This window comes from Styela clava, chromosome 14, assembly GCF_964204865.1.
Source record: "Styela clava chromosome 14, kaStyClav1.hap1.2, whole genome shotgun sequence".
Classification (NCBI taxonomy): domain Eukaryota; kingdom Metazoa; phylum Chordata; class Ascidiacea; order Stolidobranchia; family Styelidae; genus Styela; species Styela clava.
The window spans coordinates 4,057,563-4,084,905 of NC_135263.1; the positions used below are offsets into that span (position 1 = coordinate 4,057,563).

A 27,343-nucleotide genomic window follows, 5' to 3' on the forward strand; every position below is an offset into this window, starting at 1 on the left:
TATCGTCTGAACGTTGGGTCAAAACTTGCTCCAGGTGATCTCCGCATCACTCCGTATCTGTCATATAAGTACGGCGCGCTAACTGATTGCGCCACTGGAGCTGATAGCTCGGTTTCATCACGAATCGAATATATAATTTTCCAAAACGCTGCTTATTAGCCCATATTCAGATATCTTTGAGATAAGTTAGGTTTATGACACTATGAGAAACATGGCGAAACCTTGCCTAAGATAATGTTGGGAAAATAATAGGATAATATCTAATCAAGCCGCCTACTTGCTGTTATATCACACCACATAGGCATCCTCTCGAGAAGCTTCACCGACGTAAAAATAAATCCCGACACGATCGATAGTGTACCGGTAAATACAGGTTGTATATCTTTCATACAAAGCAGGAGTAATTTATAATGTTGTCATGATTGAATGAGGTGTTATTTACGTCACGTCGTGGATTATTGATTTCAAAAATTGCGCCAAATTGAATAGAATTTTTGTGTGTTAACTGTAAATAAGCTATCAAATACACTTATGTGTTTCAATGTTTTCGAAAAAGGGCCATAATTATAATTTCCTTGAACATTTGGTTACGATACATAAATCACGCCGATAAAACAGATTTGAGTACTTTTCTGATTCTGCCCGGCACAGGGGATGGTTTTAGAAAATACACTACGATATAGTTGCCTAAAAATTGCTCCAGGTGAGGCTCGAACTCACAACCTCCGCATCACTCCGTATCTGTCATATAAGTACGGCGCGCTAACCGATTGCGCCACTGGAGCCGCTGGCTCACGTCGTGGAAAATATCTCTAACATTTTTCCGATCTGGTTTTCAAAAGCTATATTTACACTAATATTTTAGTAAAATTTTTGTATCTTTTACGTGTTTTTGCAGCCTTTAACATAGAGAGCTCTACGTAGTTGCTATTTTCTTGGTAAAGTTCGATTGATTTAGAAAAACAATCAACATGACAGATGATACATTAAAGTTCACGTTCGGTCTCATCAACTCTTCCGACAGGTATTTGACTGCTGAGACCTTCAATTTTAAAATTGATGCGAGCGCAACTGGAATGAAGCAGAGACAAATTTGGTGTCTGGAGCAAGAGGCTGATGGATCATGTGTTTATTTTAAGGTATATGCGTGTGTATGTGTGATTATGTGTGTGTGTGGATGTTATATTATATGAGTATTAACACGTTGTCACATGTTCATTTGAAGGTATGTGTGATTATGCGCGCAAATAATGTGTGTGTGTGGATGTTATACTATACAAGTATGTGAATGAATATTAACACGTTGTGAGTTTATGTATGTGGCTTGACTATGTGTATTTTATGTTAAGCGACCAACAAAGCTCTGTGGCTTATTTGTGTATGCATACATAAGTACTGAAACAATGTATTTATGTGTCGTACATGTGTATGCGACTTGAGGAAATAGAGTAAGGGTATATGGGGATACTCTCGAAATGTACAATAATTTCACCCACACAAATACTTCGGGAGTCACTTGACTAGTCACCGAACTGGCAATAGAACTAAAATGAGGAAAATTGGGATAAAATTATGGCCTAACCCGAATCTGATGCAATACTACGTTCCGGTGTCCGCCATCTTGGTTTCCATACTTCGGGACTACGTGGGCCTATCGAAGCTATATATGTATATACATGAACAAATTAAATATCAGAGATTTTTAAATATAAACCCTTTTAAACAAATTACTTCCGGGATTCTTCTGTTAAAGTAGAATCTTGTAGTTTATACAAGTATATACATAATTTATATCTTGTACCAGACCTCATAACTTACAGACTGCATTAGGGAACTACCAATTATACTAATTATGGAACCCGCTCGGGTTCATGCCATTTGGATCTTCTTGAAGATTTACCTGGAAAATAGTAGTGCCTTGCTTATCAGATTCTGCTTATACAAAGCCTTGTTTGGAGTGAAAACATTCTGTTTATCTTATGCTTGGTTGAAAAATCCTTCAGCGACTTATTTAATCCATAAGTTGTGAAAATTTAAATTGGAAAGGTCGATTAGTTGCGTAGAAATACTAGATTTTTTGTACAAATTCCCGAAAACAAAAATAATACCCTCGACAACGCTTAAAATAAAAAAAAATAATAATTATCCAGTTAGGATTAGAAATGCAGATTGCGCTGGAAATTTACATTTTTGAATCATTTCTAACCCACTATGTATATATGTGACTATATTTGAATGTATGTGCTTTTTAGAGAAGTCATCAAGTATATATGTGACTATATTTGGATGCATGTGCTTTTTAGAGAAGTCACTATGTATATATGTGACTATATTTGTATGAATGTACTTTTTAGAAGAAGTCACTATGTATATATGTGACTATATTTGAATGTATGTGCTTTTTAGAGAAGTCACTAAGTATATATGTGACTATATTTGAATGAATGTGCTTTTTAGGAAAGTCATTATGTATACATATGTGACTATATTTGGGTGTATGTGCTTTTTAGGAAAGTCACTGTGTATATATGTGACTATATTTGGAGGTATGTGCTTTTTAGGAAAGTCAATATGTATATTATATGTGACTATATTTGGATGCATGTGCTTTTTTGGAAAGTCACTGTGTATAGTTTTGTGACGATATTTGGATATATATGCTTCATAGGAAAGTCACTGTGTATATATGTGACTATATGTGAATGTAAGTACTTTTTAAGTGATGTGAGATTTATTATGTGATTGACCATAATATGTTTATGTGAATGGCCATCAGCAACAAGTATAATTCAGTAAAACGATTCGTAAAGACTATTCGTGTCCAATAATTCGATTTTCTTTTATTTAGAGCTGTTTGAATCGTTATCTTGGCACTGACAAATATGGAAAGGTTCGTTGTGACGATGAGACTCCTGGCAAAGAGAACGCTTTTCACGTTGAGGCCACAGCTGACGGAAGATGGGCAATCAAATCTGCCGAATATGATCGCTACTTCGGAGGAAGTCCAGACTGTTTGGACTGTTTCGGGAAGGACATCGACAATAATAGACTCTGGATTGTCCATCTTGCTATGCACCCTCAAGTAAGCGTTAGAACAATGTATTTTCAATCAGAAGGTCGAGGGTTCGAAACTCAGTCGAAGTATCAAGTTTGTACTCACCAGCAATGAGGTATATTAAATCTTCACTCAGAAAAAAGCTCGAAACAAAAATAACCACAGATATGATAAATGAGCTACTGTGCATTTAGAAAGTCCAACATCTTTATGTTTCGTAACATAGATTATCCACGTTCCAGATGAGTTAGTGAACACGGGGTTTGAACCGGGGATTTTAACATGCAGCGCTTAGCCTAATCCCACATGTGCCTGGGTCAGTGAACAAAATAAAAAAAGTTTTCTCAAAAAATCAAAAATTGAAGTATGTTGCGCTTCCATCTTGAGTAAATCTTATATTCATGGGAAAATATGATAATTATAGTTATTATGGTTTGGAGTGAATCTGATTATTATGTCACAATTGGGTCGGCCATTGACTAGGACTCAATCCATTATTACGTAGGTGAAATGGATGATTCGTAATAAAGGAAACAATCGAAGAACGAGTGTTCCGAAAATCGCTCGGCGCGAAATTGGACTGTCACTATATTTGTAGATTTTGTTGAGCTTTCGACTTAAACTCGAGAATATTGAACTTGAGATATTGGCGAAGCTGTTTATTTGATGGTTTTCGCGAAATCTGAAATCGACGGCGTTGGCTGGCCATTGTGCAGTTGTATGGCCTATAAGTTATGCCAATGGGATATCTTTTTAGATTCATTTTCAGTTACCTTTGTTTCTTGATCTAAGTTGGTTAATTTCTCACCCCTTTACGTAGTAATGCTGAAAAATTCGCTTTTACAAACCATGACAGTATGATGATGTAGAATAAAATCTCAACTTGCATTGTGAACAAACACATATATGACATTCGTTGAGCTAAAAAAGAAAAATCCAGAAATTGAGATTCAGAAAGAAATGTTCTAATTTGATGTAGAAATTTGAATTACTATTCTTATTAATAATTCCAGATGCTATAATAAGCTATTTATTACGGGTTTTCGATTAAATACCAAAGTAAGTAAGCTAAGTTACACTGACACAAACAAACAATAAACGGTTCTCCCGAAGTATGTGAACCAAGATGGCGGACACCGGAACATAGTATGTGTACCAACTAGGTCGGGGTTGGGCCATGATTTCAGGTACAAATACTACAGGAGTCACTTGGCTCATCCCCAAATTAGTAATAGATCTAAAATAAGAAAAATTATAATAAAATTATGGCCTAACCCTAACCAGGTACACAAACTACATATCGGTGTCCGCCATCTTGGTTCACATACTTCGGGAGTACTCAATAAACATATTCCACTGCTGTATAAACGTCGACCGACCGTCTTTAGCAAAATATTGTATTGCGAGGGAGTAATGTCTGACCTGCTGGCGACATAATCCAATAAATAGGAAAACACCACATTAGTCATCCAAATAATTTAAAATTCAATTTCCCACTTTGAAATGGAACGTCTGGAAATTGTCTCGTCGTTGTCTGTTTTGCTGGCAAATTGGTTTTCCCCTGATTATCCAAAACAAGAATAGATTGATCTCGGGATCTATTTTCGTTCGAATAATTCGGTACTAAAGAACTCTCTATCTGAAATAATTCCAATTTTGATATTCTCAATAGATTTAGTTGGCAGGAAAACCATGGTATATTTGTCATATTTTTTTCTTCCAAAATATGTTTACGCTGCGAAACAGCTCATTTTTCTAAAAAAAAAAAAAAACTGAAAGTTTAAATATTAACATTTTCAATACCGTTTGAGTTTAATTGCATTTTTGTTGTGTGTGCAAGGGGGCTGATTTAAAATTTTTAATTCTATTTAGGTTAGGTTTTCCCCCTTTTCTGTGTTTATCTTAGACTTAGAGAATAATAACTCAACTTATCCTAAACGAACCTATTACAGTTGTGGGCGATAACAAGATACTACCAAATAGTTTTCATAGACTTGTGCAAGATGCTATTTTCAGCACTGAGTCGAGATTAATGTCCAAAGAGGGAAACAGCCTACAAACTCCAGACGAGATGGAATCATGATATTATCGTACCATTACCTAAAACTTGTTTCACCTTCTTCTGTCGATAGCAATTCAATATTGCGGTTTCTTTAAATTATTCATGTCGGCCAGATTTCCCCTTGTACGAGCGATTTCGCCTATACGATGTCTAGTATGGGCCGGAGAATACTTGTACCGTCAGCAATAACTTTTATTATAACGTTGACTCAGAGCAACGATGATTTAATTGTGTTTACTTCTGAATACTCACTGGAGAAATTGAAAAGCTCGCATATTTATTGTTACATTTAGTGCTGAATAATAAGTAAAATTCCCTGACATTTAAAATCAGCAGAAATATGTTTGTTTGAAACTTTGTTAAATAATGAGAAATAATGTTTAACTGTTGCAATACACTTCTTGCAACAGTAACAACTTTTGCCTTGTTCAGAGTCAAGGTCTGAAGATACGTAATGAACATTTATTTAAAATCACGACCTAGAATTGAATTAGATTGAAAGATTTTGTCGTACGGTACTCACCGTCAAAGACAGTAGATTCCAACTTCTAATATTTCAATTTTTTTAAATTAGATATTTGAACCTTGGGTGTCGCTGCTCAATAACCTTGATAGGCTTTAGTTTCAGGCGACTCCCCTTTCCCTGTGATTATCATTTTCTTGTATTTTGTGTTCAATTGATTTTTTTTCTCCACTGGTTGGAAAAAATAAACTGGACCTGACTTGACTTAATGTTCAACATACAATCCCTCAACTAAGACCTAGATAATTATCAGCAAATGTTTCAGGCGGTTCATTCATTATCCATCTGTGACTTGAATATTATTCAGTCCCCAGCCCATATGTTTCGTTCGGGTCACAGACGGGAAGCGATCGGAACGTTAGAAAACGTAAACAATCACTAAGAAAAAAATTACAGAGCGCCAGATTTAATCCCCATCAGTGCCATCAGCGATTGTGGGCGCGAAGTCCAGACACAAAAAAATGTTATAAATACAACTTAACACTTACGGTTAACGAACCCCGATTGTCTGTGTCTAATGAATTTTTTTCTTCTGAATAATATAAACTAATTAGGTTTTCCGGGGCCATATATAGGGTGTGCATGAAGTCTTGAAGAAGTTTTTAAATTTGCAAAGGTAATTTATCGATACCGTATATTGTTCTGGCCCTCACAGATGTATTAAATGAAGTAAAATACTTGAATATTTACTGATTAAAATACAAAAAACCTGGTTAAGATATATTGAGAACTGATTTCTTAACAAATTTGAAGTTGCAAATAGATTAATGGACTATTTTATAGTTCACGAAAACCCCTTTTTTATGACATTTGACTTTTAAGTATTTGAGCATTGCAATCTTTATTTTTATAGTGTCCCGATAACTGCATTTTAGTTGAAAAATCTCTTCCTCTCTCTCTGCTGATGTTTACTTTTTACTAATATCACACATCATCTAACGCAGTGGTTCTCAACCTTTTTAAGCCACGCCCCTTTTCAGAATTTGTCAAGTCTCACGCCCACCTAAAAAATAACTAGCTAACAATAAGCTACAAATAACAGATAGTGAGGCGAAAATATGTATTATTCAAAAACACGTTGAAAATACGTGGATGGAACGTATATATCCAAAATAAAGAAATGTAAATACCGAAAAAAGGCGGGCAAGATCAAATCTAACAAATAGTTTATTTTCAATCAGCTTCACGCTCCTCAAAAAATTGTCTACGCCCCCTTGTTCGAGAACAACTGGCTATAGAATATATACAGGGTGTCCAAAGATTTCGCGCGATTTTAAAGTAATACCAATTAAAACACAAACGAGAATATCGGTCAGAGACCGAAGACTTATCGATCGAAAGTTAGGGGATCCCCCTAAACAGCGCTCTTACTCCATAGTGACACCTTGTGTCCCATCACTAATTTTTTAATAACTCGCTAATTATAACACATAATTCATCCAAAATCGATAGGCTTTTGGTACGACATATGATGAATGCACATGCAAAATCTGGAGCAGATTCAATCTCGCTTTCGTGAGATATCGCGTGCATCTAACAGACATACGGACAGACAAATACCTATCAACATATTTACCGATTAAAATCGATAAGTAACAATCCTCTCTATTTAGATGAACTTGTACAGCTTGACCAGAAAGAAGTTTGCGGCGGTCGAAGGAGACGAACTACAAGTGACTCAACTTACTCCATGGGGAGTCAATACCCTCATCACTCTCGTCTACAGAGAGAGAGGATACGGACTCATGACTGCGGATAACCGATATCTTTCAAAAGCTGGCACCCTAGAAGATTCTTTTGGGCCTAGCACGAGATTCACTTTGGAGTTTTATGCCGGGTGTATCGCATTTAAAGATATGGACGGAAAGTGAGTGATAATTCTTTTACCTGGAAATTCCGTCTTATTGTTATAAAATGCCTTTCCCCACTAACGAAACTCTGTAAAGCAGTGGTTACCAAACCACCACCCGCGGGCCAATTACGGCCCGCGTAACGGTTTAATATGGCCCGCCGAACTCAGGTAAAATAGTTTAACACTTTGTGTTTTAACCTTTTTTCGTTCTAGATACCGCCAATTGTTATGTCATTATTACAGTTAAATCACGTGCATATTCGTAACAATTCAATTTTACCGGCATCTTAGTGTATGTGCCGGTACAGGCACCTTGTGGGCTCACCCCTTCAACCGCCGAGAGATTTTTTGTATCCGAGATTTTGAACCTCCAGAAGTATGTGCACCAAGATGGCGCTCATCCTGAACATAGTATGTGTACCAGGTTAAGTTCAGATTGTGCGCCATCTTGATGCACATACTTCTGGAGCGCCGAGATTTTTTAGCGTGCGATGTCGACGTAGTCCTTTTCAAAAGCTGTTGACTCGAAAATGAATCAACTTGTGTTTTTAATATTAAAGTGCAGGGCTACTCAACTGGCGGACCGCGGTCTGAATCCGGACCTTTCGAGTATTTGATTCGGACCGCCCCCAATTTTTTTATTTCAGATCATATGCCCCACTTTTGAAGTTTTCTTTTATAAAATGACTTTTATAGTTTTGATTATATATGAAAAAAACTATAACACCATAATAAACAATCTTGATTAGCTAATAATCACTAGCCGGTTGAGGAAGTGTGCGAATAAGGATGCCGAAATATAATTTCTTGAAAGACTGGACCCATATAATTTTGAAGTTTCGTATGCGGCTCGGCGGTGTGGCGCATCGTGCTAAGCGTTAGGAATACGCTCGCAACGCATCTCTGATTACCCTTCGTGGGGTCGCAGGTTCGAATCCCATGCGGGGATGATCATATGCGAGTGTAATGCTGGACTCCTCGCCGCCGTAGGGTGGTTCACGTAAGCGTTGGTCGGTCACGGCTTCCTCCACCATCAAGTCCATGCTTCCGAAAACAAATAACTGGCTAACTAATCCCATACCCGACCTGAACTGGTAACCGGACGAGAGACCGTGGTTCGACATATGATTAAGCCGTCATATCGGCTTTCCTCTCCCCCGGGATAAATGTGTATATCCTATCCTATTTTCGATGAGAATAGTTGAGTAGCCCTGTATGTTGTATACTGTATAGCGTTAGATCAGGATATGTTGCCGTCGCGATAGGCAATGCCGAACCACAGAGATCCCGATTGTTTCTAAATTTTTAGCTCATTCCACATTAGTGACTGCTGCCATAGGACCTTCTTTGATGCGAAGATATAAAATACATAGAAAGATCGCTTTTCAGCTTATCCATATGAGAGCATATAGGGTCGCTTTTGATTGCTTGGGTTATTGATCTTAACGTTTAAACCACGAGATATGATATATTCTAACTACGCAACATCCGGGCGTATAGACAACCAAACTGATGACGTAATGTTATTGATTTGGAAATACAACTGAAATGCTGTATAGAAGATGTTGCGCACATAATTCGTACTTCCTCTCAGTTTTGTATAGCATACTGAATTCAAAGCTTGCTAAAACTAAATTATTTATGCCAAAGCGCATTTTGTGGAGTGTTCCAAGCCATTACTGGACAAATTTTTTTTTAAATACCAGAATCACCTTGATCGTAATATATTCTATGTTTATGGAGTTCTCCTTGAGCAGAGTATAAAAGACGAAATTCAATAACCAGCTTAATCATAGTTATAGCAAACACGGATGTGCGTTTGTCAGTCTAATGTCCAGTTTTTGCAAGAAATTTGATGCCTTACTTTGAATATTACATTGAATATTTTTGAAGCTTTGTTAATGGCCTCATAGATCAAGTTTGATTGTATCAAATCAATAGAAGGGTTCCATATGCATTGGTTTCATTAGCGGGTCAAGTCAATAAGCAGGAAATGCCCTAGAAACTGACCTGTCATCTTTCATTTCAGGTACTTGTCTCCAATTGGACCCAAGGGAGCGATCCAATCCAGGAAAGGTCAAGTGTCGAAAGACGAGAAGTTTTCAATGCAGGATTCTCATCCACAATTCCATCTGAAATCAAAAACAAGGAATAAATTCGTCTCAGTGAAGCAAGGTAACGAACGGTTAATGCAATATGGTAGAAATAATAAACCACTTTGAAGGAATTATTTTTGGCTCGGATTCTTGAGTTGAGAGAGAACAGTACCGATGTGATATGTAATCTTGGTCGTATTGATTATAACTGCCTAAGTCTTGCACCAAAGGGCTTGGTTTCGGCATTTTCAATTGTTGCACATAACTGTTGTGAGTAAAAAGTAAAAAATTGTTTGATACGAGACTTAATACAATTCCAGTTATTACTGCGCGGGAAACAACTAGGTGTAAGTAAGGGCTTTTTACAATGCGAAAACTCTTAAAGAAAACTTTCGGTCTATAATTTAAGACCATTGGTGGATAATAGGACATAGTATAGATCCCAACCTTTTGGGGCTCATGAACCCCTTTCGGGGGCTTTTAGCACTAATGACCCCCTGTTTATCATTCCAGTGGTATTTTGATTGGTAGATTCCAAATCCCATTATGTTCGAATAATTCATGCCCAGAAAGTGAAAACATATGACTTTATTAATTAAGCAATGAAACTAAGATAAACGGGGAGATTTGTTGTCAATGGAAAAGTAAAATCAATTTTGCGCCTAGATGTGTGCTCCGCTTCAACTTGGGGGCCCGGGGTTGGCTGGGAATCGCTAGTATAGATTTCAGTAAACAGACTCTGAGCAAAAAATATGTTAAGTTGATTAGGACGACGACAAATAAGTAAAATTTGAAAGTTGTATTACCACTAGGGCTGGGCATTTCGAATCGAATATTCGAATCGAATAGTAAATTATTCGAATCGGTTCAGAACGAAATTTCGAATCGCCGCCATCTTGTTTTTTTCCTTTCTGCCAATTATCGAGATAAATTTCTCAATTTTTTTTTATTGGAGTCATATTTTTTCAACGGAATCCTGACATGAGACTCTTTTCTGTAGTGATGTATTGACGAAAACGTGTTTTTTCATGGTGTGTGAACGCTCAGCAATCTGTCTGAGTGATGTATTTTACGTTTCCAGTAATTTATGTGTCTGGAGGACCCAATACAATAGGAAAGTTACATACAATTATAAATGTTCCAAGTATTCGTGATTCGATTCGATTCGAAAAAGTTATTCGATTCGATTCTGAAATCATCAGGTATTCGAAAATGCCCAGCCCTAATTACCACGAAACACAATCAATCCTAAGCGACGGGCGCGTCAGACCAACAGCGTACCATGAAATTAGCAATTAATATCACGCCAGTCGCCAATATTTAAAAAATTATAGAGTTTTCTATCGATGTATTAATTTCAAAAAAATACGATATAAATAGCATATTCGTGAAATGTTATGTAATTAATGGAAAACATTTCAGGCGTGTATTTATCCATGGCAGGCACTTGGCCGAGGTAGATTTTTGTTACATTTTGACCTGATTGTGCGTGATATGCAAACCGGCTAGATATTATATCTTGTTAATTATGACGTGACAAATACACACTTATGCCGACAACGCCCGTCACGTTCGCAGTATGCCAGACCGTTTACAATTGAATGCATATTATGAGCTGTAATTAATTTGGGAAATTGAAGAATTTGCCGGAAAGCTTCCGTTTATTTATAAGAGAGTCACTCAAATCGAGGTGATTCGCACTCACTCAGACGTCAAGTCAATGTCGACATTTCCATCACGTCATCAATCAATTACGTCATCGATGTTGTCCACCAAAATAAAATCATATAAACTGTAATGGTAGCTAGCTAAAAATAAAAAATTTGTAATTACGAAATAGTGCTGGGGTTGGCAAATATCGGCCCGCGAAGCGTTCCCTCCGGCCCATTCTATCTGCTGAAATTACGACTGTAGATTTTATGAATATAAATTTCGGTTGAAAACGATAAAAATTACGTCATAATGACCCCGATTGTTACATTGTGATTCTTATTGTTATATAAACTTTAGCCTAGCTGTTGTAAATAAACTGTTTCATTCATAGTTTTCTGTTCAGTTTTGAGCCTCCGACCCAGAAACCAAGTCTATTATCTGTAACTGACCCACTCAGAAAATTTATTGCCTCCCCTTGAGGTAGTGTATATGCGGATTTATTTGGTAAATTGTTTTTCTAAACGCTTTTCCCCGCTTCCAATTGGCCAATCGAATATTCAGTACTTAAAGATCGCTGAAGACGCGAGAATCACTTATATTTTGGTACTCGCGTAGTATGTGTACCAGGTTCGGGTTAGGCCATACTTTGATTCCGATTTTTCCTCATGTTAGTTCTATTACAAGTTCGGGTACTGTCTGCGTTAGCCAAGTAAATATACCCCCCTGTCCATAGGCTTCATTCACTTTACAAAACTTGATGTAAAAAAGGCGAACAAAATTAGTTACATCCATATTAGAACACACACTTCTGGAGCGCCCATATTTTATTTCTCGAATTTTCTTCGAGTCACACAGGTCTCGATAGTCCAGACGGAAATCTCTCTGTTTCATTTTGATTTGGAGAACACTCTTTATGTGACGTATGGTAACATTTTGATTTGAGCACTGCTCTCTTGTTCCACCAGGTGTCCAAGTTGTCGCAAACCAAGAAGAGCCATCTGAAGATAATACTGAAACCTTCCAGATGGAAATCAACCCAGATACAGGATTTTGGAGTTTCAGAACCACCAAGGATAACTACTGGAGAAGCGATATGAACAACAACGTGATGGCCAACAATCATAAGAGGTATGAATAAGATTGGTAATATGGTATTGGTACTCCCGAAGTATGTGAATCAAGATGGCGGACACCGGAACGTAGTATGTGTACCAGGTTAGGGATAGGTCATAATTACAGGTACAACTACCACATGAGTCACTTGGCTAGTCCCCGAACTTGTAATAGAACTAAAATAATGGAAATTGGAATAAAATTATGGCCTTATCCTAACCTGGTACACATACTACGCTCCGGTGTCCGTCATCTTGGTTCACATACTTAACTTCGGGAGTACCGGTAATATTTTATCGATTCATAGCGGTTACAAATAATTTGTTAACTCTCGTCCCTAGTGCTCCGTTTCTAATATAGCACCCATATACTGATGATAGAACAACCAGAGTAACTAGTTAATAGTCCATGGGTGAAAAAAACACGGCTCTCAGGCCGGATCCGGTTCGACAAAGTGTTTCATCCGGCTTCCTTGAGTCCACTGAAATCACGACTATAGTTTTTATTGATATAAATTCCCGTTAAAATAACGTCATAAGAACAACGAGTGTGACATTGTGCTTCTTAATATTATAAAAACGTTAATATTTAAATCATCAAAATAAGCAACAAACTCACTTCTATGACGTGCTGCAAGGGGTTGTCAATATGGCCCCCTCTAGACACGCCCTTGCTCCCATGACAACCATCTCACCCATCCAGAGTATTTGGGAATCTACACACCAAACTAAAATATCCCCGATATTTATGAAAACATGCTCATCTTCTCGCTTCTTTGCGACCGCTTGTGGGGCGAATGCCTGATTCGTGTTATCTGCATTACAGGGACGATGACTCCTGGTTCCAGATTGAGTGGCGGGGAAGATCAGTTCGGTTGAGGACGGCGTCTGGAAAGTACGTCGCTGTCAAATCCGGAGGAAACTTGATCCTGAAGTCTGACGAAAGCGATGCCGAAGAATTTGTTCTGACTCTCATAAATCGGTGAGGATTTGATATCGTTTGAAAAATAGCCCGTACCATGTCATATGCTCTTGGTTCACAACCCCTATACACGACATGGACTGGTAACTGAACATGAAGTTCATTCGAAATAAAATTAAGTCGTCTTATCGACTTTTCTCTCCCGGGTATAATATGAAGTTATGAACCCTTGTCGTCACAACAACTAACTATGCCAGTGGGTTATTACGAGGCAGCAATTCCCTTCGACGACTGAAACAACCACGCAATACCCTTGCATTTTATCAGTAAATTTCCGTATAAAGTCCGGGCATCCATAAGCTGCGCTTTTGAGACTATAAGAATGTAATTTTCAGAATTTCGGATTCAAACAATTCGAATCGATTCGTAGCAATTTCAGAACAAATTCATTTTAAAAATAATAAATATAATCAACGTGTGTCTTCGTTTATTTCACCCTTTTAAAGTTTGTGCTTACAGCTTTTCCCTAAGTCGTTCGAAAATAACAGTATTCGAAATAACAGTATTCAATTAAGCACTCGTCTTTACTTCGGTATAGCATTTTCAGTTTAGCGTTTCTTTGATATTCCCTTTGATAAGTCATATGGAACGATTCTTTATGCGATGTTTATTTTTTTCGACTAAAACTTTACGGTAACATTCAATAAACAAATAAATTTTTATTTAAGCCCTGTGATCGTGTTCCGATGCATGAATAGTTTTATTGGAATCCACGGAGAGAAATTGAACGGGAAGAGAGCAAATTACGACATCTTCACGATGGAAGAAAAAGATGGAGCTTATGCGTTCAAAGGTACAGTGTCTACCGGTTTACTTTCCATTTTAACCCCGAGCTCAATGAAATGGCTGTGCGGTCGCTCAATTCCCAGATTTCAAATTGTAATTCTGGTTCCAAGTTTCAGTTTTTGTCAGTTTTAAAATTCCAGATTCCGACTATTCTTGGGTTAGGTAAACCCAAAACGTATATCCAAAGCTTGGATTATTGAGATTTTTTGTACATCGCCCCGTCACTAATTGCGAAAATGTGGAATTTTATATTTCGCTTTTCGTCAAATGTACTTGCTTGCAGCTGCAATGTAGAAGTTCACGTGGATTTATTATGACGTCATTTATTACTGAAATTCAACAGGACGTCAAAGCAAATATGACACCTTATTAAGACGTACGACTTCTCGATTATCGAATCCTGAAACCTGAGTACACCACTGCTCAGACATATGTTCAGTAATTTGTTTTTTGTTAGTTTTCATACTTAATTAAACGTTATCTGTGTTTCAGGACGAAACGGCAAGTACTGGGCTCTCACTGGTGATAGCAGTATCGCAATCAATTCCGCTCACCCAGAATATTTCATCATTGAATTGGTAAAGCACAGCAGGCTAATGATCCGACCAGAGCAAAGCGACAAGTTCTTAGTAGCTGACAAGGTCACCGGAACATTGACCGCCAGTGGATGCCGCGATGATGAAGGTGTATTGTGGGAGTACTAGAGAATTATGGGAAATTTATGATGAACAAGCATGCAATATATTATTACTTATCATTTTTGTCAACAGATATTCGAGACAGTAAAATATTTTGAAAAAATAACGTTTTCATTCGTATTATTTCCCCCGTCGGAGATTAGGTATTAATTAGTGTCACTCACTCACTATTCTTTGCTCAAAATTGGATTAAATGCGGATTCAACGACTGGGTCCAAAACTCACTTATATTGAAAAGTATTGCTTTAGTTATGTCATCAATAAAATAAACTTATTTTTATTTGACGTTTTTCTTGGATTTTGTCATTTTGTAAAAAGATTTGATCATTCAATGAGCGAGTTTTTGCATATTTCACATGTACATTCTGGATCGTATGTGACAAGACCATTTTTTCTACTATAGTCGAGAATTTTACAATAAATAATATTCCCTTCATATCATATTGGAAAGAGAAATTTAAATCGAAAAAGTTAACATCGAAAAAAGAGATATTCGTGTATAATATAGCCATAATTGTATCAACCAGTATATGAATTCCATACAAAAGCCAGTGTTCCGAGTTTTCTTTTATTGTTTTTCAATTAAAATTTACGGATGTCCTTGCAAGTACATTGGCACTTGTTGTTGTGTACCTAATCACATTTTATCATTCGAAAAGACCGAATAATCGTTTTTTCTTTGCAATCTTCTGTTCCGGATTTTAGTACATGCATTCCTGAGGAATAACACCTGTAAAAATATTTTATCTTCCCTGTATTGTCGGATATTTTATCAAGTATTATTCGTTTTTTTATTCGGAAATATTATTTTATTTTTGATCTTATATTGGCACAGCATGCAATTATTACGTTATAACTTCTCCAGATTTGGCCGTCATGTTGCAATTAGATACATTTCTGAAGCGTATGACATCATCACATGATATGAATGATGACGTCACTAACATGTTCATTTTTTCTTTTGTATTTCATCAGTTTGTTGTATTTTTAGAACGTAAAAATTTATAAGGAAGCCGATTCAGCATATGAGAATGTAGGAGACATAGGTTCAACGTTCCATCCTAATTGTAATTTTTTATCTTTCAACTTATCAGAATTACACATTTATCTAATCAGTCAATAGATTACGAAATAGATATGCTTGATTGGGATCAAATAAATTGTTGTTTTTGATAACGATTCCATTGTCTTAACGATACTACCATCCCTGTCATGTGTCCATTCCTATGTTATTATTTGATGTGTATTCGTACTATTCTTACATAATTACGAGCAATAAATAGAGCCAGAGAGAGTGTCTTCTGATTTCATTTAAATTGCTTATTAATTATAACTCGTACAAATCATCAATCGATGCGAGTGAAATCTACCATCAACAGACACTTTCATCGAGGCTAATTTGCCGGCGCTCCCGTAGTATTCGTACCAATATGGCGCACAACCTGCTAACCCTAACCTGGTACACATATTATGTACAGGTTGTGCGCCATCTTGGTACGAATACTACGTGAGCACCGATTTGCCGATACTCCCGTAGTATGTGAACATGGTTAGGGTTGGGCCATAATTTTATTTCGATTTGGTATTGACGTATATGGCTGATTTTAACTTCCTAATTATTAGCATCTGCAGTAGCCTACTTTAAAATGATCGAAGCTTGAATAGTATCAGACAGATGTTTCGTGGTGTCACATTGGATCAGATTAAAGTGGAGTGGTGTATATTAAGGAAATTTAAGATTACCTAAATAATTGCATGAGTAACAGTATAACTAGGCTTGCCATACGTACCGTTTTAGGCGGAACAGTCCCCCTTCTCAACGTTTGCCCCGTTGTCCCGGCCGGTCAGCCTAAAGTCCCGCTTTGGCGTTCAGCCAGTCTGCATAATATAAGACATTACCAATTAGCATGTTCTCGATACTGTTGTTGCGGTGTAGCGTACCGGTAGCCTACTTATAAAGGTGGATTTGTTTGTTTCGTTGTTTTCCGCTGATAATTGCTACAATTTGTTACGTGTAAACGCCAAAAGGACAAGGGTGCTTAACGTTAACGTAAATTCCTTTTTAGATAGACAGCGCATGCACTCTTGAAGACAACCGGGATGGTTTTGAATGTGGGCCCCTGATGTAAAATCGATGAATTTAAAGTTGAAAAATTCACAGCTGTGGTGGCGTCCGCTTTGAGGTCACAAAAATATGGTAACCCCAAGTATAACAATCATAAAAAGTGCTAATGTACTTAAAACAAAGCGATAAATTTCCCTCCTCAGTTCGCTCCAAATTCTGTGGGATCTCTGCAACAGGGAATTTTAATGAATATTCATAATGACACATTGAAATTTGTAAACAATATAGATGAGCTGGCATAATGTTGGAGACATGGTGCATGCACAAGACGATACTTTACTAAAACAAAAACGTGGGGCAATGCACCTCTTTCGATAAATATTCAAAATACCAAAAAGTTGAATGCAACTCACCAACTGTACTAGAGCAGGGTGTGCAGCATTTTTTGTCGGTGGGCCATATAACCAACTTCAGACATCTATCTGGGCCCTAAAAATGCGGATATCGCTTATCCTTAGCGTTATAGCAATAAAGGCATCGGGTAAATGGCGAAAGATCCAACGTGGGGGTGAAAGGAAAATAAACATAATGTATTTGATACCCATGTTAGCGTCTATGGTATAAGCCACGTAAGGGTGGTAGTATCCTTGGAACAAAATGTTTATTCTAGCTAAAATGAGGACAATCCAGAAGTATGTGTGCCAATATGGTGGTAACGAATTTTGTTTACCTACTTTACATCAAGTTGTATAAGGAGACTAACCCACACGAGTTAGGATAGGATTTACATATTCATCCCGGGGGAGGGGAAAGCCTATAATGTCTATGTGCATCAAAACCAGTCCAGCATACCACAATCTGACAAAAGAAACGATTCCAGATGGTTCGCGCGTAATTTCGACAAAAAAGAGGGACCTTTTCCCCCACGGCATAGATGTTTTCCTGACCTTTGACCTCCGAAAAAATTGAGACGTTCACTTTAGTAATTAAAATGAAAATTACCACTCGGTAGCAACAAATACCTAATATCAAAATACATTGTTAATACAATCAAAATTCACTGTCGTGACACAAATATAACTAGTAATTTTGAATATGTCTGTGGCCTACATCAAAATGTTTCCGTGGCCCAGCCACAGGCGGGCGTCATTTTTAGTACCGGTATCTATGCCATTGACATCGCAAACACTTCATTTCAAAACAAAACTAAAAATTTGTTGTGAACGAAAAAGTCATGAATGAAAGGGTTACCGATTTGACTGAAAGGGTTACCGATTTGACTGAAATCGCAGCTTTTTCGGGGCTAAATATTGCTAAGCTAAAGCTCCTAGGAAGACATATTCATGATTAAGTCATTTGACTTACAACTAATTTTTGGAAACACAACAGAAAACTGACGAATAAAACGCAAAACCAGGAGATGGAGGCAATACTTACAACCGTGCTAAAATATCTGGCCGGGAAGATGTGTTTGAGCGGCTACACAAATTGCAATTGTTACGTCATTGTTGACTTATTGCGGTCATTATTACGAGCATAAACAAGAAAATCGATGCTTGGAGAAACATCCATAGGCGTATAATAGTATTCGCTAGTTGAGGCTTTGCAATTGCTATAACCAGATAAATATTGATTTATAGATAGGATGAAATGGTATTTTTTCAATATTGTTCACTGCAATTATGTTTTATATTTTATAAAAATACATAAAAGGCATGTATCGAGTGATCTGGAATGACATTGTTATGTATTGTTTTTTGATCGATATTGTTTATTGCAATATTGTTTTATTTTATAAAAATCCAATAAAAAAAAAATATAACATCGGGTGCATTTTGGTGCGGCACCTTGCGGTATTTCAGTATTTATATTTTATTCCATATATAAAGTATATTTTTATTTACGTTACCGTACCGTAGTAAAAAATGCGAATTTATAAATATTGCGATGATCAATTTGTAGTTATAATTGACACGGAAATTGATATTTTCGAACTTATGGTTTGTGTGAATTGGGTGACAGCTGACTTCTGGTCACCACGCAGACCTCTCAGCTAAGCAGACGGTACCGTATCGCGTTTTCCTTGCCTGAAGCAGAATCGAGTACGGTATGGTACCGTACCGGTAACTCGTTTAGTATTGCTGTATTGGCGATTGCTTAAGATTGCATTGTCTGGGTGACTAATAACAGAATAATGTATCGGTAACTTATATAAGTTTGGGTTGAGTGAGCACGTGCATCAGTACCGGTACGTCTTGAATCTTATTTAGATTTTGCCCACTTTTCTGATTTTCCGTATATTTGTTTGTTTTGCCCAGTATTGCTTCATTGTTTTGTTGTAACGGAAAATCGAAATACACTCAACTACGGCACTTAGTTGTTCCAACTTCATAATCCAGTAATCAGAATAACAGACAATAAAATAATCGATAAAATAAAATAGATACAAAGGATAGGATAGGATAGGATTTACATATTTATCCCGGGGGAGAGGAAAGCCGATAAGACGGCTTATCCATATGGCGAACCACGGCCTCTCGTCCGGTTACCATTCCAAGTCGGGTATGGGATTAGTTTTTACTGTATTGTTTGTTTTTTTCGGAAGCATGGACTTGGTGGTGGAGGAAGCCGTAACCGACCAGCGGTTACGTGAACCACCCAACGACGGCGAGGAGTCCAGCAATCCTCTCGCACATAACCATCCCTGCATGGGATTCGAACCTGCGAACCCACGCAGAGTGATTAGAGGTGCGGTGGCGAGCGTATTCCTAACGCTTAGCCCGTTGAGCCACACCGCCGCGTCAAACTGATTACCGGTACAGATTCAGGAAAGCAAACAAAACAAAGTGCAGAAGTACGGTACCGGTAAAGTTAGAAATGTACGGTACAGATTTTAGATGGTAAGGTGTTGTCTAAAAAAGTGGTTATGGGTATGCCAGTATGCGTTCCCTCACCTGTTTGCTTACTTGTTACAAAATTCAGAAATTGTTAACACTGTAATATAATTTTTTAAGATAGAGTCTAGAAACACTGAAACACATTTACATTGTATAAGTTACTGTACATATCCTAGATTAATACCCTTTGCAACAAGATCTGGGCTTTTGATCAGAAACAAAAGTCCAAGATCAAAAAACTAAACCATGAAAGAAAAGGACGATGAAGGACCACAAAGCCATTCAACATGGGAAATAATGCATAAAACATTTGTTGCTGCTGATCTAAGTTTATCAAAGTCACTTGCTGTGAATGCAAAAGGAGGACGGCTTCGTCCTATAATGCAAATATTAGAACTTTCATGCCACGGAATACCATGGATAGCTTTTACTTTATACGTACTTTACAACACTCGAAATTACATGTACGAAGAGGTGTTTTTTAACCTTCTAATTGCGTTATTAATGGACCTTATCATCGTCGGAACTATAAAACTTATAGCACGAAGACGACGACCGGCCTATAACAAAGATGATATGTTTGCTACTGTATCTGTAGATAATTTCTCCTTTCCCTCTGGCCATGCCACCCGTGCTTACTTAGTTACTTGGTTTATTTTGTATCATATCAAACTAGCTATCCCTCTACGAGCCCTGTTACAAGTTTGGTGCCATGTTGTTGGAATATCAAGAGTTATACTTGGTAGACATCACATTACTGATGTTATAGCAGGGTTTATAATTGGTTATTTTGAATTTGTGTTGATTGAAAAATTTTGGATCAGTTATGAAAACTGCAATTTTATTTTGAGTTTTATAAAGTGATTAATTTATTTGTATGTTCTCTATTTGGTTAAAGTATACTTCAGCACAAGCCTAATGTTATCCAAATGAGATTATTCTGCTCGGTCATGCTTGTTATTATTCCTAGCAGTGATTCTGAAAAGAGTTTTAGTAATTATGCTAAACCTCATCCCTAACTAATGAATACCAATGTTGAGTAAAAGTGGCTGAACCCTGAATCACAGGTCATTGGAGTGTCTTCATCTAATCTAGTTCCGAAATTGATTCAATCATAGAGCTACATAAGTCTTACTGGCAGTTAATTGAATACGAGACCAAGTCAGTTCATTCAGACCAGTGGTTTCCAAAACAACGGATAAAAAATTTAATATGGCCCGCCAAACTTGAGTGAAATATTTTAACACCTTATGTGTCTCTAGATGTCGCCAATTGTGTATTCGTACATGTATATTCTTAACAATTCAATTATATTTGAAATATGCATATCGGTATTAGAATTACATATAGGTCATGCCCATGCAGGCGCTCCCTTCTTCCAGCCTGCGAATGTTCTTACATTTCTAATTTTGGCTTCTGAAGCTTAAAATGGCGGCATTTTCACGCACTCCCTAATTTAAATGAGATTATTTTGAGCTGTCATACTTCATTGGTTTTTAGTAACAGTTAATTCTGCTGCTGCTGTTATATTTTTATTTTCTTATAAATATATTTGATAACTATCAAATGTTTGTTGATTACTATAGATGAAATGTTGGTCTTCTTCATGCAGTTTTTATGCTCAATTTTTTCATATTCCAATAATATTATCTAACTGTGATATTTAGAATCTCTTGAGATTTTTAGGGGCAAAGTAAACCTGTTAATTGTTCAGAATATTCTTGTTGTGTGTGAAAATCACTTTCAAATATTCAGGGGTAAAAATCGAAGTGTGTTTTAATAGGCTATCAATTTTATCTGCTTTCTTACTTTCGCTGAGCTCTTAAGAGCCCTTGTTTGTCTCATCATATTTGGGCATTGCTTCTGGAGGATTTTACTGTCCGAATATACAGGGTATCCAAAAATTTTATTGCATGATAAACTACAAGCACAATGAAAAATATTAATAAACAAAAAAAAAGTAATCTGTTAATTGTTACTATAAAATCGAGCTAAATTTTTTCGGACACCATGTGCATTAGTTACCGTAGGTACTTAGCCATAAATACTTTTAATTTGTTTTCTAATACCAATCAATGAATTCACATAATCGAATAATTTATTAATTTTGAACTCTGCATTATCATCTTTATCAAACTTTTTATCAGGTATCATTATCAGAAATGTTATCATGGGTGAGATAAGAGACTGGTGGTCAGGTTTGACAGGAAGAAAGAAACTTGGATACGGAGTCTATGGTTTTATGATCGCCACAACTTTGGGATTGTACTTATTCAATAACAGAAAGTACGTCTATGATCCCAGTGTGAAAAAGAAAAAAACTGTCATTTCAAAGTGGGACCAGTAGTGGGAATCTTGGAGAGAGCGACTGAAATTACAATTATACTTAATACTAAGACTGTGTGAGGATTTTTCTTCACCCAAAATTGAATTGAGATTTCCGATTGTCAATTATTTAAACTTTGGTTGTTGATGTTGACAAAGCATTCTTGATTGACTTTTTGAAAAAATATTGAAATTGTGACATCATAATGTCTGTTGAAATCCCACTTCGTGACACTGATGAAGTCATTGAACTTGACTTGGCTCAATTGCCAGAGGGTGAAGAGGTTTTGGGAATTTTAAAACAAGAAAACACAACTCTGAATATATGGATAACATTGGCGCTTGAATACTACAAACAAACCAAAGTAGAAGAATTTGTAAAGATTTTAGAGTCCGCTCGAACGAATGCGAATCTCGAATATCACAATCATGAGAAAGACCAGATGACTTGCCTCGATACACTGGCTGCATATTATGTTCAACAAGCTCGTAAAGAAAAGAACAAAGATAAAAGAACTGACCTATTTATGCAAGCCACACAGCTTTATACCATGGCTGACAAGATTATTATGTACGACCAGAATCATTTGCTTGGTCGTGCTTGCTTTTGCTTGCTTGAAGGTGACAAAATGGACCAAGCTGACGCTCAGTTTAATTTTGTAATGAACCAATCACCAGATAATATTCCTTCTCTTCTCGGCAAAGCTTGTATTTCTTTTAATAAAAAAGATTACAAAGGCGCCTTGGCATATTACAAAAAAGCTTTGAGGACAAATCCAAACTGCCCTGCTGATGTGAGACTAGGAATGGGACATTGCTTTTACAAACTCAATAAACTTGACAAAGCAAGACAAGCTTTTCAACGCGCAGTAGATTTAGACCCGGTATGTGTCGGAGGTCTCGTTGGACTTGCTATACTTGATCTTAATAACAAGGACGTTGATTCGATCCGTGCCGGGATTCAGAGACTTTCTCGTGCCTATCAAATCGACGCTAGTAGCCCAATGGTGCTTAACCACCTTGCAAACCATTTTTTCTTCAAAAAAGATTACGAAAAAGTTCAACATCTTGCGTTGCATGCATTCCATAATACTGAAAATGAGGCTGTTCAAGCAGAAAGCTGTTATCAGTTGGCAAGAAGTTTTCACGTACAAGAAGATTATGACCAAGCTTTTCAGTATTATTACCAAGCAACACAGTTTGCAACTCCGAATTTTGTCATGCCTTATTATGGTTTAGGACAAATGTATATTTTCAAAGGAGAAGAACAAGATAAGGAAAGAGCTGCTGAATGTTTCGAAAAGGTGCTGAAAGCTTACCCAAACAACTACGAGACAATGAAAATATTGGGATCACTGTACGCTCAATCTGACAGCCCAGAAAAGCAGGGATTAGCTTGTAAGCATTTAAAGAAAATCACAGACCAATACCCTGATGATGTTGAGGCCTGGATCGAGCTTGCTCAGATATTAGAACAGTCTGACATACAGGGAGCTCTAGCTGCTTATGGAACTGCAACTTCTATACTCAAGGACACCGTACAAGCTGATATCCCACCTGAGATTTTGAACAATGTCGCCGCTCTTCATTTTCGTCTCGGGAATTTAAAAGAAGCGAAAAAGTACTATGAAGCTGCGATGGAGCGTGCAATGGCGGAAGCAGATCATGATGAGGTTTATTACCATTCCATAACAGTTACAATGCAGTACAATCTAGGGCGTTTGTGCGAGGAAATGTACCATTTCGAAACTGCTGTCGAACATTATAAAAATATTTTACGACACCATCCGAATTACACTGATTGCTATCTGAGGCTTGGTTGTCTTGCTCGAGACCGGGGTCAGATTTACGAAGCTTCTGAGTGGTTTAAAGAAGCTTTACAAATAAACCAGGATCATCCAGATGCTTGGTCACTGATTGGGAATTTACATCTTGCTAAACAAGAGTGGGGACCTGGACAGAAAAAGTTCGAAAGAATTTTGAAAAATGAGAAAACACAAAACGATGCTTATTCTATGCTTGCTCTCGGTAATGTCTGGCTTCAGACCCTTCATAACCCAACCAGAGACAAAGAGAAAGAAAAACGCCATCAGGACCGCGCTCTCGCCATGTTTAAACAAGTTTTAAGAAATGATCCGAAAAATATCTTTGCTGCGAACGGAATAGGATCTGTACTTGCACATAAAGGTTACATTCGGGAGGCTCGGGATATTTTTTCACAAGTTCGTGAAGCAACTGCTGAAGTTGCGGATGTCTGGCTTAATTTGGCTCATATTTATGTTGAGCAAAGGCAATATATAAGTGCCGTACAGATGTATGAAAATTGTCTCAAGAAGTTCTACAAACACCACGACCCTGAGGTACTAACTTATCTTGCAAGAGCTTATTTCAAATGCAACAAGTTGACTGATTGTAAGAAGGTACTGATGAAAGCGAGGCACGTAGCTCCAAACGACATGGTTGTGCTTTATAATGTTTCGGTCGTGATGCAACAGTTGGCAATGAACGTTTTGAGAGATGAAAAAAGTAATTTGAAGACTGTGCTACGTGCTGTGACTGAACTAGAATTGGCACAAAATTATTTTACGTTTTTGAGCAAACATGGTGATAGAATGAAGCTCGATCTCAAACAATCTGAGAAAGAAGCAAGTAAGTGTCGAGATTTGCTGTCTCAAGCTCAGTATCACGTTTCTCGTGCGAGAAGGCAAGCTGAGGAGGAGAAAGCATTGCGTGAAGAACAGGAGAGAGAGCGAGCTTCACTGAGAGAGAAACAACTTGAAGAGGAACGGTCGCGCATCAAAGCACAGGAAGAAAAAATGAGAGCGTTAATGGAAAAAAGAGCGCAAATTAAAGAAAAAAGCAAATCAGTTGCACAGACCTTGGAATTGGATTCGGAACCCAAACGTAAAAAGAAATCAAAAAGCGGAAACAAAGCGACTGATCACTTCATTAACGACGGAAGTAGTGATGATGCTGGAATCATGCACGTTGAAGGTACTGCTGAGCCACTCACCAAAAAACGTAAAAAGAAACTAAAAACAAAAGGGGAGCGGGGATCAAAACCAGCAGGGAGTGGGGACAGTGATTCAGACAATGACAGAGGAAAGAAGACTTCTAAAAAGCAAGCGAAATCAAAGCCAGCTCCTGTGGATAAATTATCGATGAAACAAAAGATGAAGGTCAAGTCAAGGGCATATATTTCAGACACATCTTCAAGCAGTGGCGGAGAGGGCCCACCGGCAAACGATGCACCAGGTGAAAATATTTGCATATTGGATTTTATATATATATAAATTGGAAATTTTTTTGTGAGAATTATTTCAAAGAAAGGTAGCATGCACTTATGCTGATAGTACAACCACTCTTGCGTTATTGTGTAGGTTTATACTAGAGACTGATTGATTTTCTTCGGGGGAGATGATTTTGTGCGAGAGCATTGTTGGACTTTTGCTATCGCTGGACTAGTCATGTTTTACAGGTCGTTTCGACATCATTCAGGTTTATGTATACTGAAAGATCAACTTGTTAACTATTTTCCTATTAACCAGAATAGAAGTCGTGTTTTGCCATATTGTTACCCCATCGTATCAGTTTTCCTCTCCATAAGTATAAAAAATGTCTATCTTCATTCTAATTATTTGCATTCCAGGTGCAAGTGGTGGCAAAAAGCTGTTACAATCATCTAGTGAAGAAGAGGGATCACCTGCAGCCTACCCTATTGCAGCGAGTGGGTCAGAAAGCGAAGCAGCGGCACATAACCAGTCTGATGACTCATCGGAAAACAGAGCTTCCGAGGACAATCAACATGAGTCTGAGCAAGAAGCAGCGTCTGGCGCTGACTCCAGTGATTAATAGGAATGTTGATATTTGAATAATTCGGAATTAGATTTATTTTGTTGCAAATTTTGATGTATGTTTTTCTTCATGAATTTGAACCAGTTTGTTATTTCTTCTCAAAAGCTAAAATTTGAAATTAATAGTTTTGATCAGTTATCTCAATTCTCAAAAACCAAAAACGAAGTCCTTCGAAACCAAGAATTTTATATGTCAAAATTGTGTTAAAATATTTGACTCAAAACTGTTATTTATCTTCGAAATTGACAAATTTTGTATCAATGTTTTTAATGAATTATTCAAATTTTTGAAATACCATTTCAAAATAGAAATTAACATTCGAATAAGTACTTCGGACATCGCTCGAGCTTGATGCGTTAGTGTTTGGTTTAGTATTTTTTAAAAAACTTTTTGCGTGGGCCATTGGTTTGTTATGGATCCAACTTCATATGCTTGTCCAGCTCTATTCCCATCCATCTTAACATAAACATATCATTGATTTTAGTTATGAACTCATCCAATTGTCATTCGGATAGTTTTTGTGAAAAATTCTGATTTTGTTCCTATACATTCAAACGGTGGTACTCCTGAAGTATGCGCACCAAGATGTCACACAACCTGACCCCCAACCTGGTACACAACCTGGGTTCAGGTTGTGCGCCATCTTGGTGCGCATACTTCAAGAGGTCCCAAACGGTTTTGGTATTCTGAAATTCTGCAACAGTAATGGCGTGAACTGAATAGAATTTGATATAAATTTGATTTGTCACTATGGAAAATAACTTGAGAAAACAATAATTCCATTATTTATTTGAAATTTATTTAACTGACATCCCTGTTTACTACCAAGAAGATATTAATTAAGTGATCATATTCGAACTTACGCCCAGCCTTTTTTAAGACACCACCTTGTTCTCAGGAAGATGTAAACTTGGGCCCAATATTGTACTCTTGAGTGGCTCATGTGCTGGGGCCTTGCACACAACAAAAATCTTGTAGTAGTCCTAAATGAATACTCCCGTAGTGTGTGTACCAGGTTAGGGTTAGGCCATAATGTTACTTCGATTTTTCTTGTTTTAGTTTTATTCCGGGCTGTCTGTTAGCCACGTGAATATACCCCCTGCCCATAGTAATCAGTCCCTTTACTCAACTTGATGAAAGTAGGCTAACAAAATTAGTTACCTCCATATTGGTGCACACACTCCTTGAGCGCCCTCAATGAAATAATGCTTTATGCTGTTCTATGCATATGGTAGAGGAAGTGGATAACTCTGTCGTTTTCCAATACCTTTGAATGGGTGTGATGGTCAAGTTGAAACCCCATTCCTACCTACCGTACACTGAGGTTGTAATAAGGCCTTGCCAGAATAGCAAGATCCCAGTCCTTATTTAAATATAGCTCC

General features: G+C 37.3%; 3 protein-coding genes and 1 non-coding gene across 4 annotated transcripts; 3 read left to right on the forward strand and 1 right to left on the reverse strand.

The window, feature by feature from the left end:
• Positions 1-695: 695 nt before the first annotated feature.
• Trnai-uau (transfer RNA isoleucine (anticodon UAU)) lies at positions 696-785 on the reverse strand. Its single transcript is given in 2 exon segments — positions 696-731; positions 748-785. It is a non-coding gene; the product is annotated as a tRNA-Ile (tRNA).
• Positions 786-894: 109 nt separating this feature from the next.
• On the forward strand, positions 895-16,113 carry LOC120340969 (fascin-like). Its single transcript, XM_039409372.2, has 8 exons — positions 895-1,139; positions 2,849-3,082; positions 7,254-7,507; positions 9,522-9,667; positions 12,207-12,369; positions 13,180-13,335; positions 14,004-14,128; positions 14,614-16,113. The coding sequence occupies exons 1-8, from the start codon at positions 972-974 to the stop codon at positions 14,823-14,825; spliced, it is 1,458 nt and encodes a 485-aa protein (XP_039265306.2). The 5' UTR covers positions 895-971; the 3' UTR covers positions 14,826-16,113.
• Positions 16,114-19,863: 3,750 nt separating this feature from the next.
• On the forward strand, positions 19,864-21,647 carry LOC120340835 (polyisoprenoid diphosphate/phosphate phosphohydrolase PLPP6-like). The gene has a single exon (XM_039409212.2). The coding sequence runs from the start codon at positions 20,028-20,030 to the stop codon at positions 20,643-20,645; it is 618 nt and encodes a 205-aa protein (XP_039265146.2). The 5' UTR covers positions 19,864-20,027; the 3' UTR covers positions 20,646-21,647.
• A 146-nt stretch (positions 21,648-21,793) lies between these two features.
• Positions 21,794-26,819, forward strand: LOC120340831 (RNA polymerase-associated protein CTR9 homolog). Its single transcript, XM_039409207.2, has 2 exons — positions 21,794-25,361; positions 25,756-26,819. Exons 1-2 carry the CDS (start codon positions 22,313-22,315, stop codon positions 25,956-25,958), a joined length of 3,252 nt encoding a protein of 1,083 aa, XP_039265141.2. The 5' UTR covers positions 21,794-22,312; the 3' UTR covers positions 25,959-26,819.
• The last annotated feature ends 524 nt before the right edge of the window (positions 26,820-27,343 follow it).

Coding starts and splice junctions, on each gene's coding strand:
- LOC120340969 (XM_039409372.2), top strand. CDS start 972: ATGACAGATGATACATTAAAGTTCACGTTCGGTCTCATCAACTCTTCC. Junction 9,668..12,206: donor ATTCGTCTCAGTGAAGCAAG/GTAACGAACGGT, acceptor TTGTTCCACCAG/GTGTCCAAGTTGTCGCAAAC. Junction 12,370..13,179: donor ATGGCCAACAATCATAAGAG/GTATGAATAAGA, acceptor TCTGCATTACAG/GGACGATGACTCCTGGTTCC.
- LOC120340835 (XM_039409212.2), top strand. CDS start 20,028: ATGAAAGAAAAGGACGATGAAGGACCACAAAGCCATTCAACATGGGAA.
- LOC120340831 (XM_039409207.2), top strand. CDS start 22,313: ATGTCTGTTGAAATCCCACTTCGTGACACTGATGAAGTCATTGAACTT. Junction 25,362..25,755: donor ACCGGCAAACGATGCACCAG/GTGAAAATATTT, acceptor TTTGCATTCCAG/GTGCAAGTGGTGGCAAAAAG.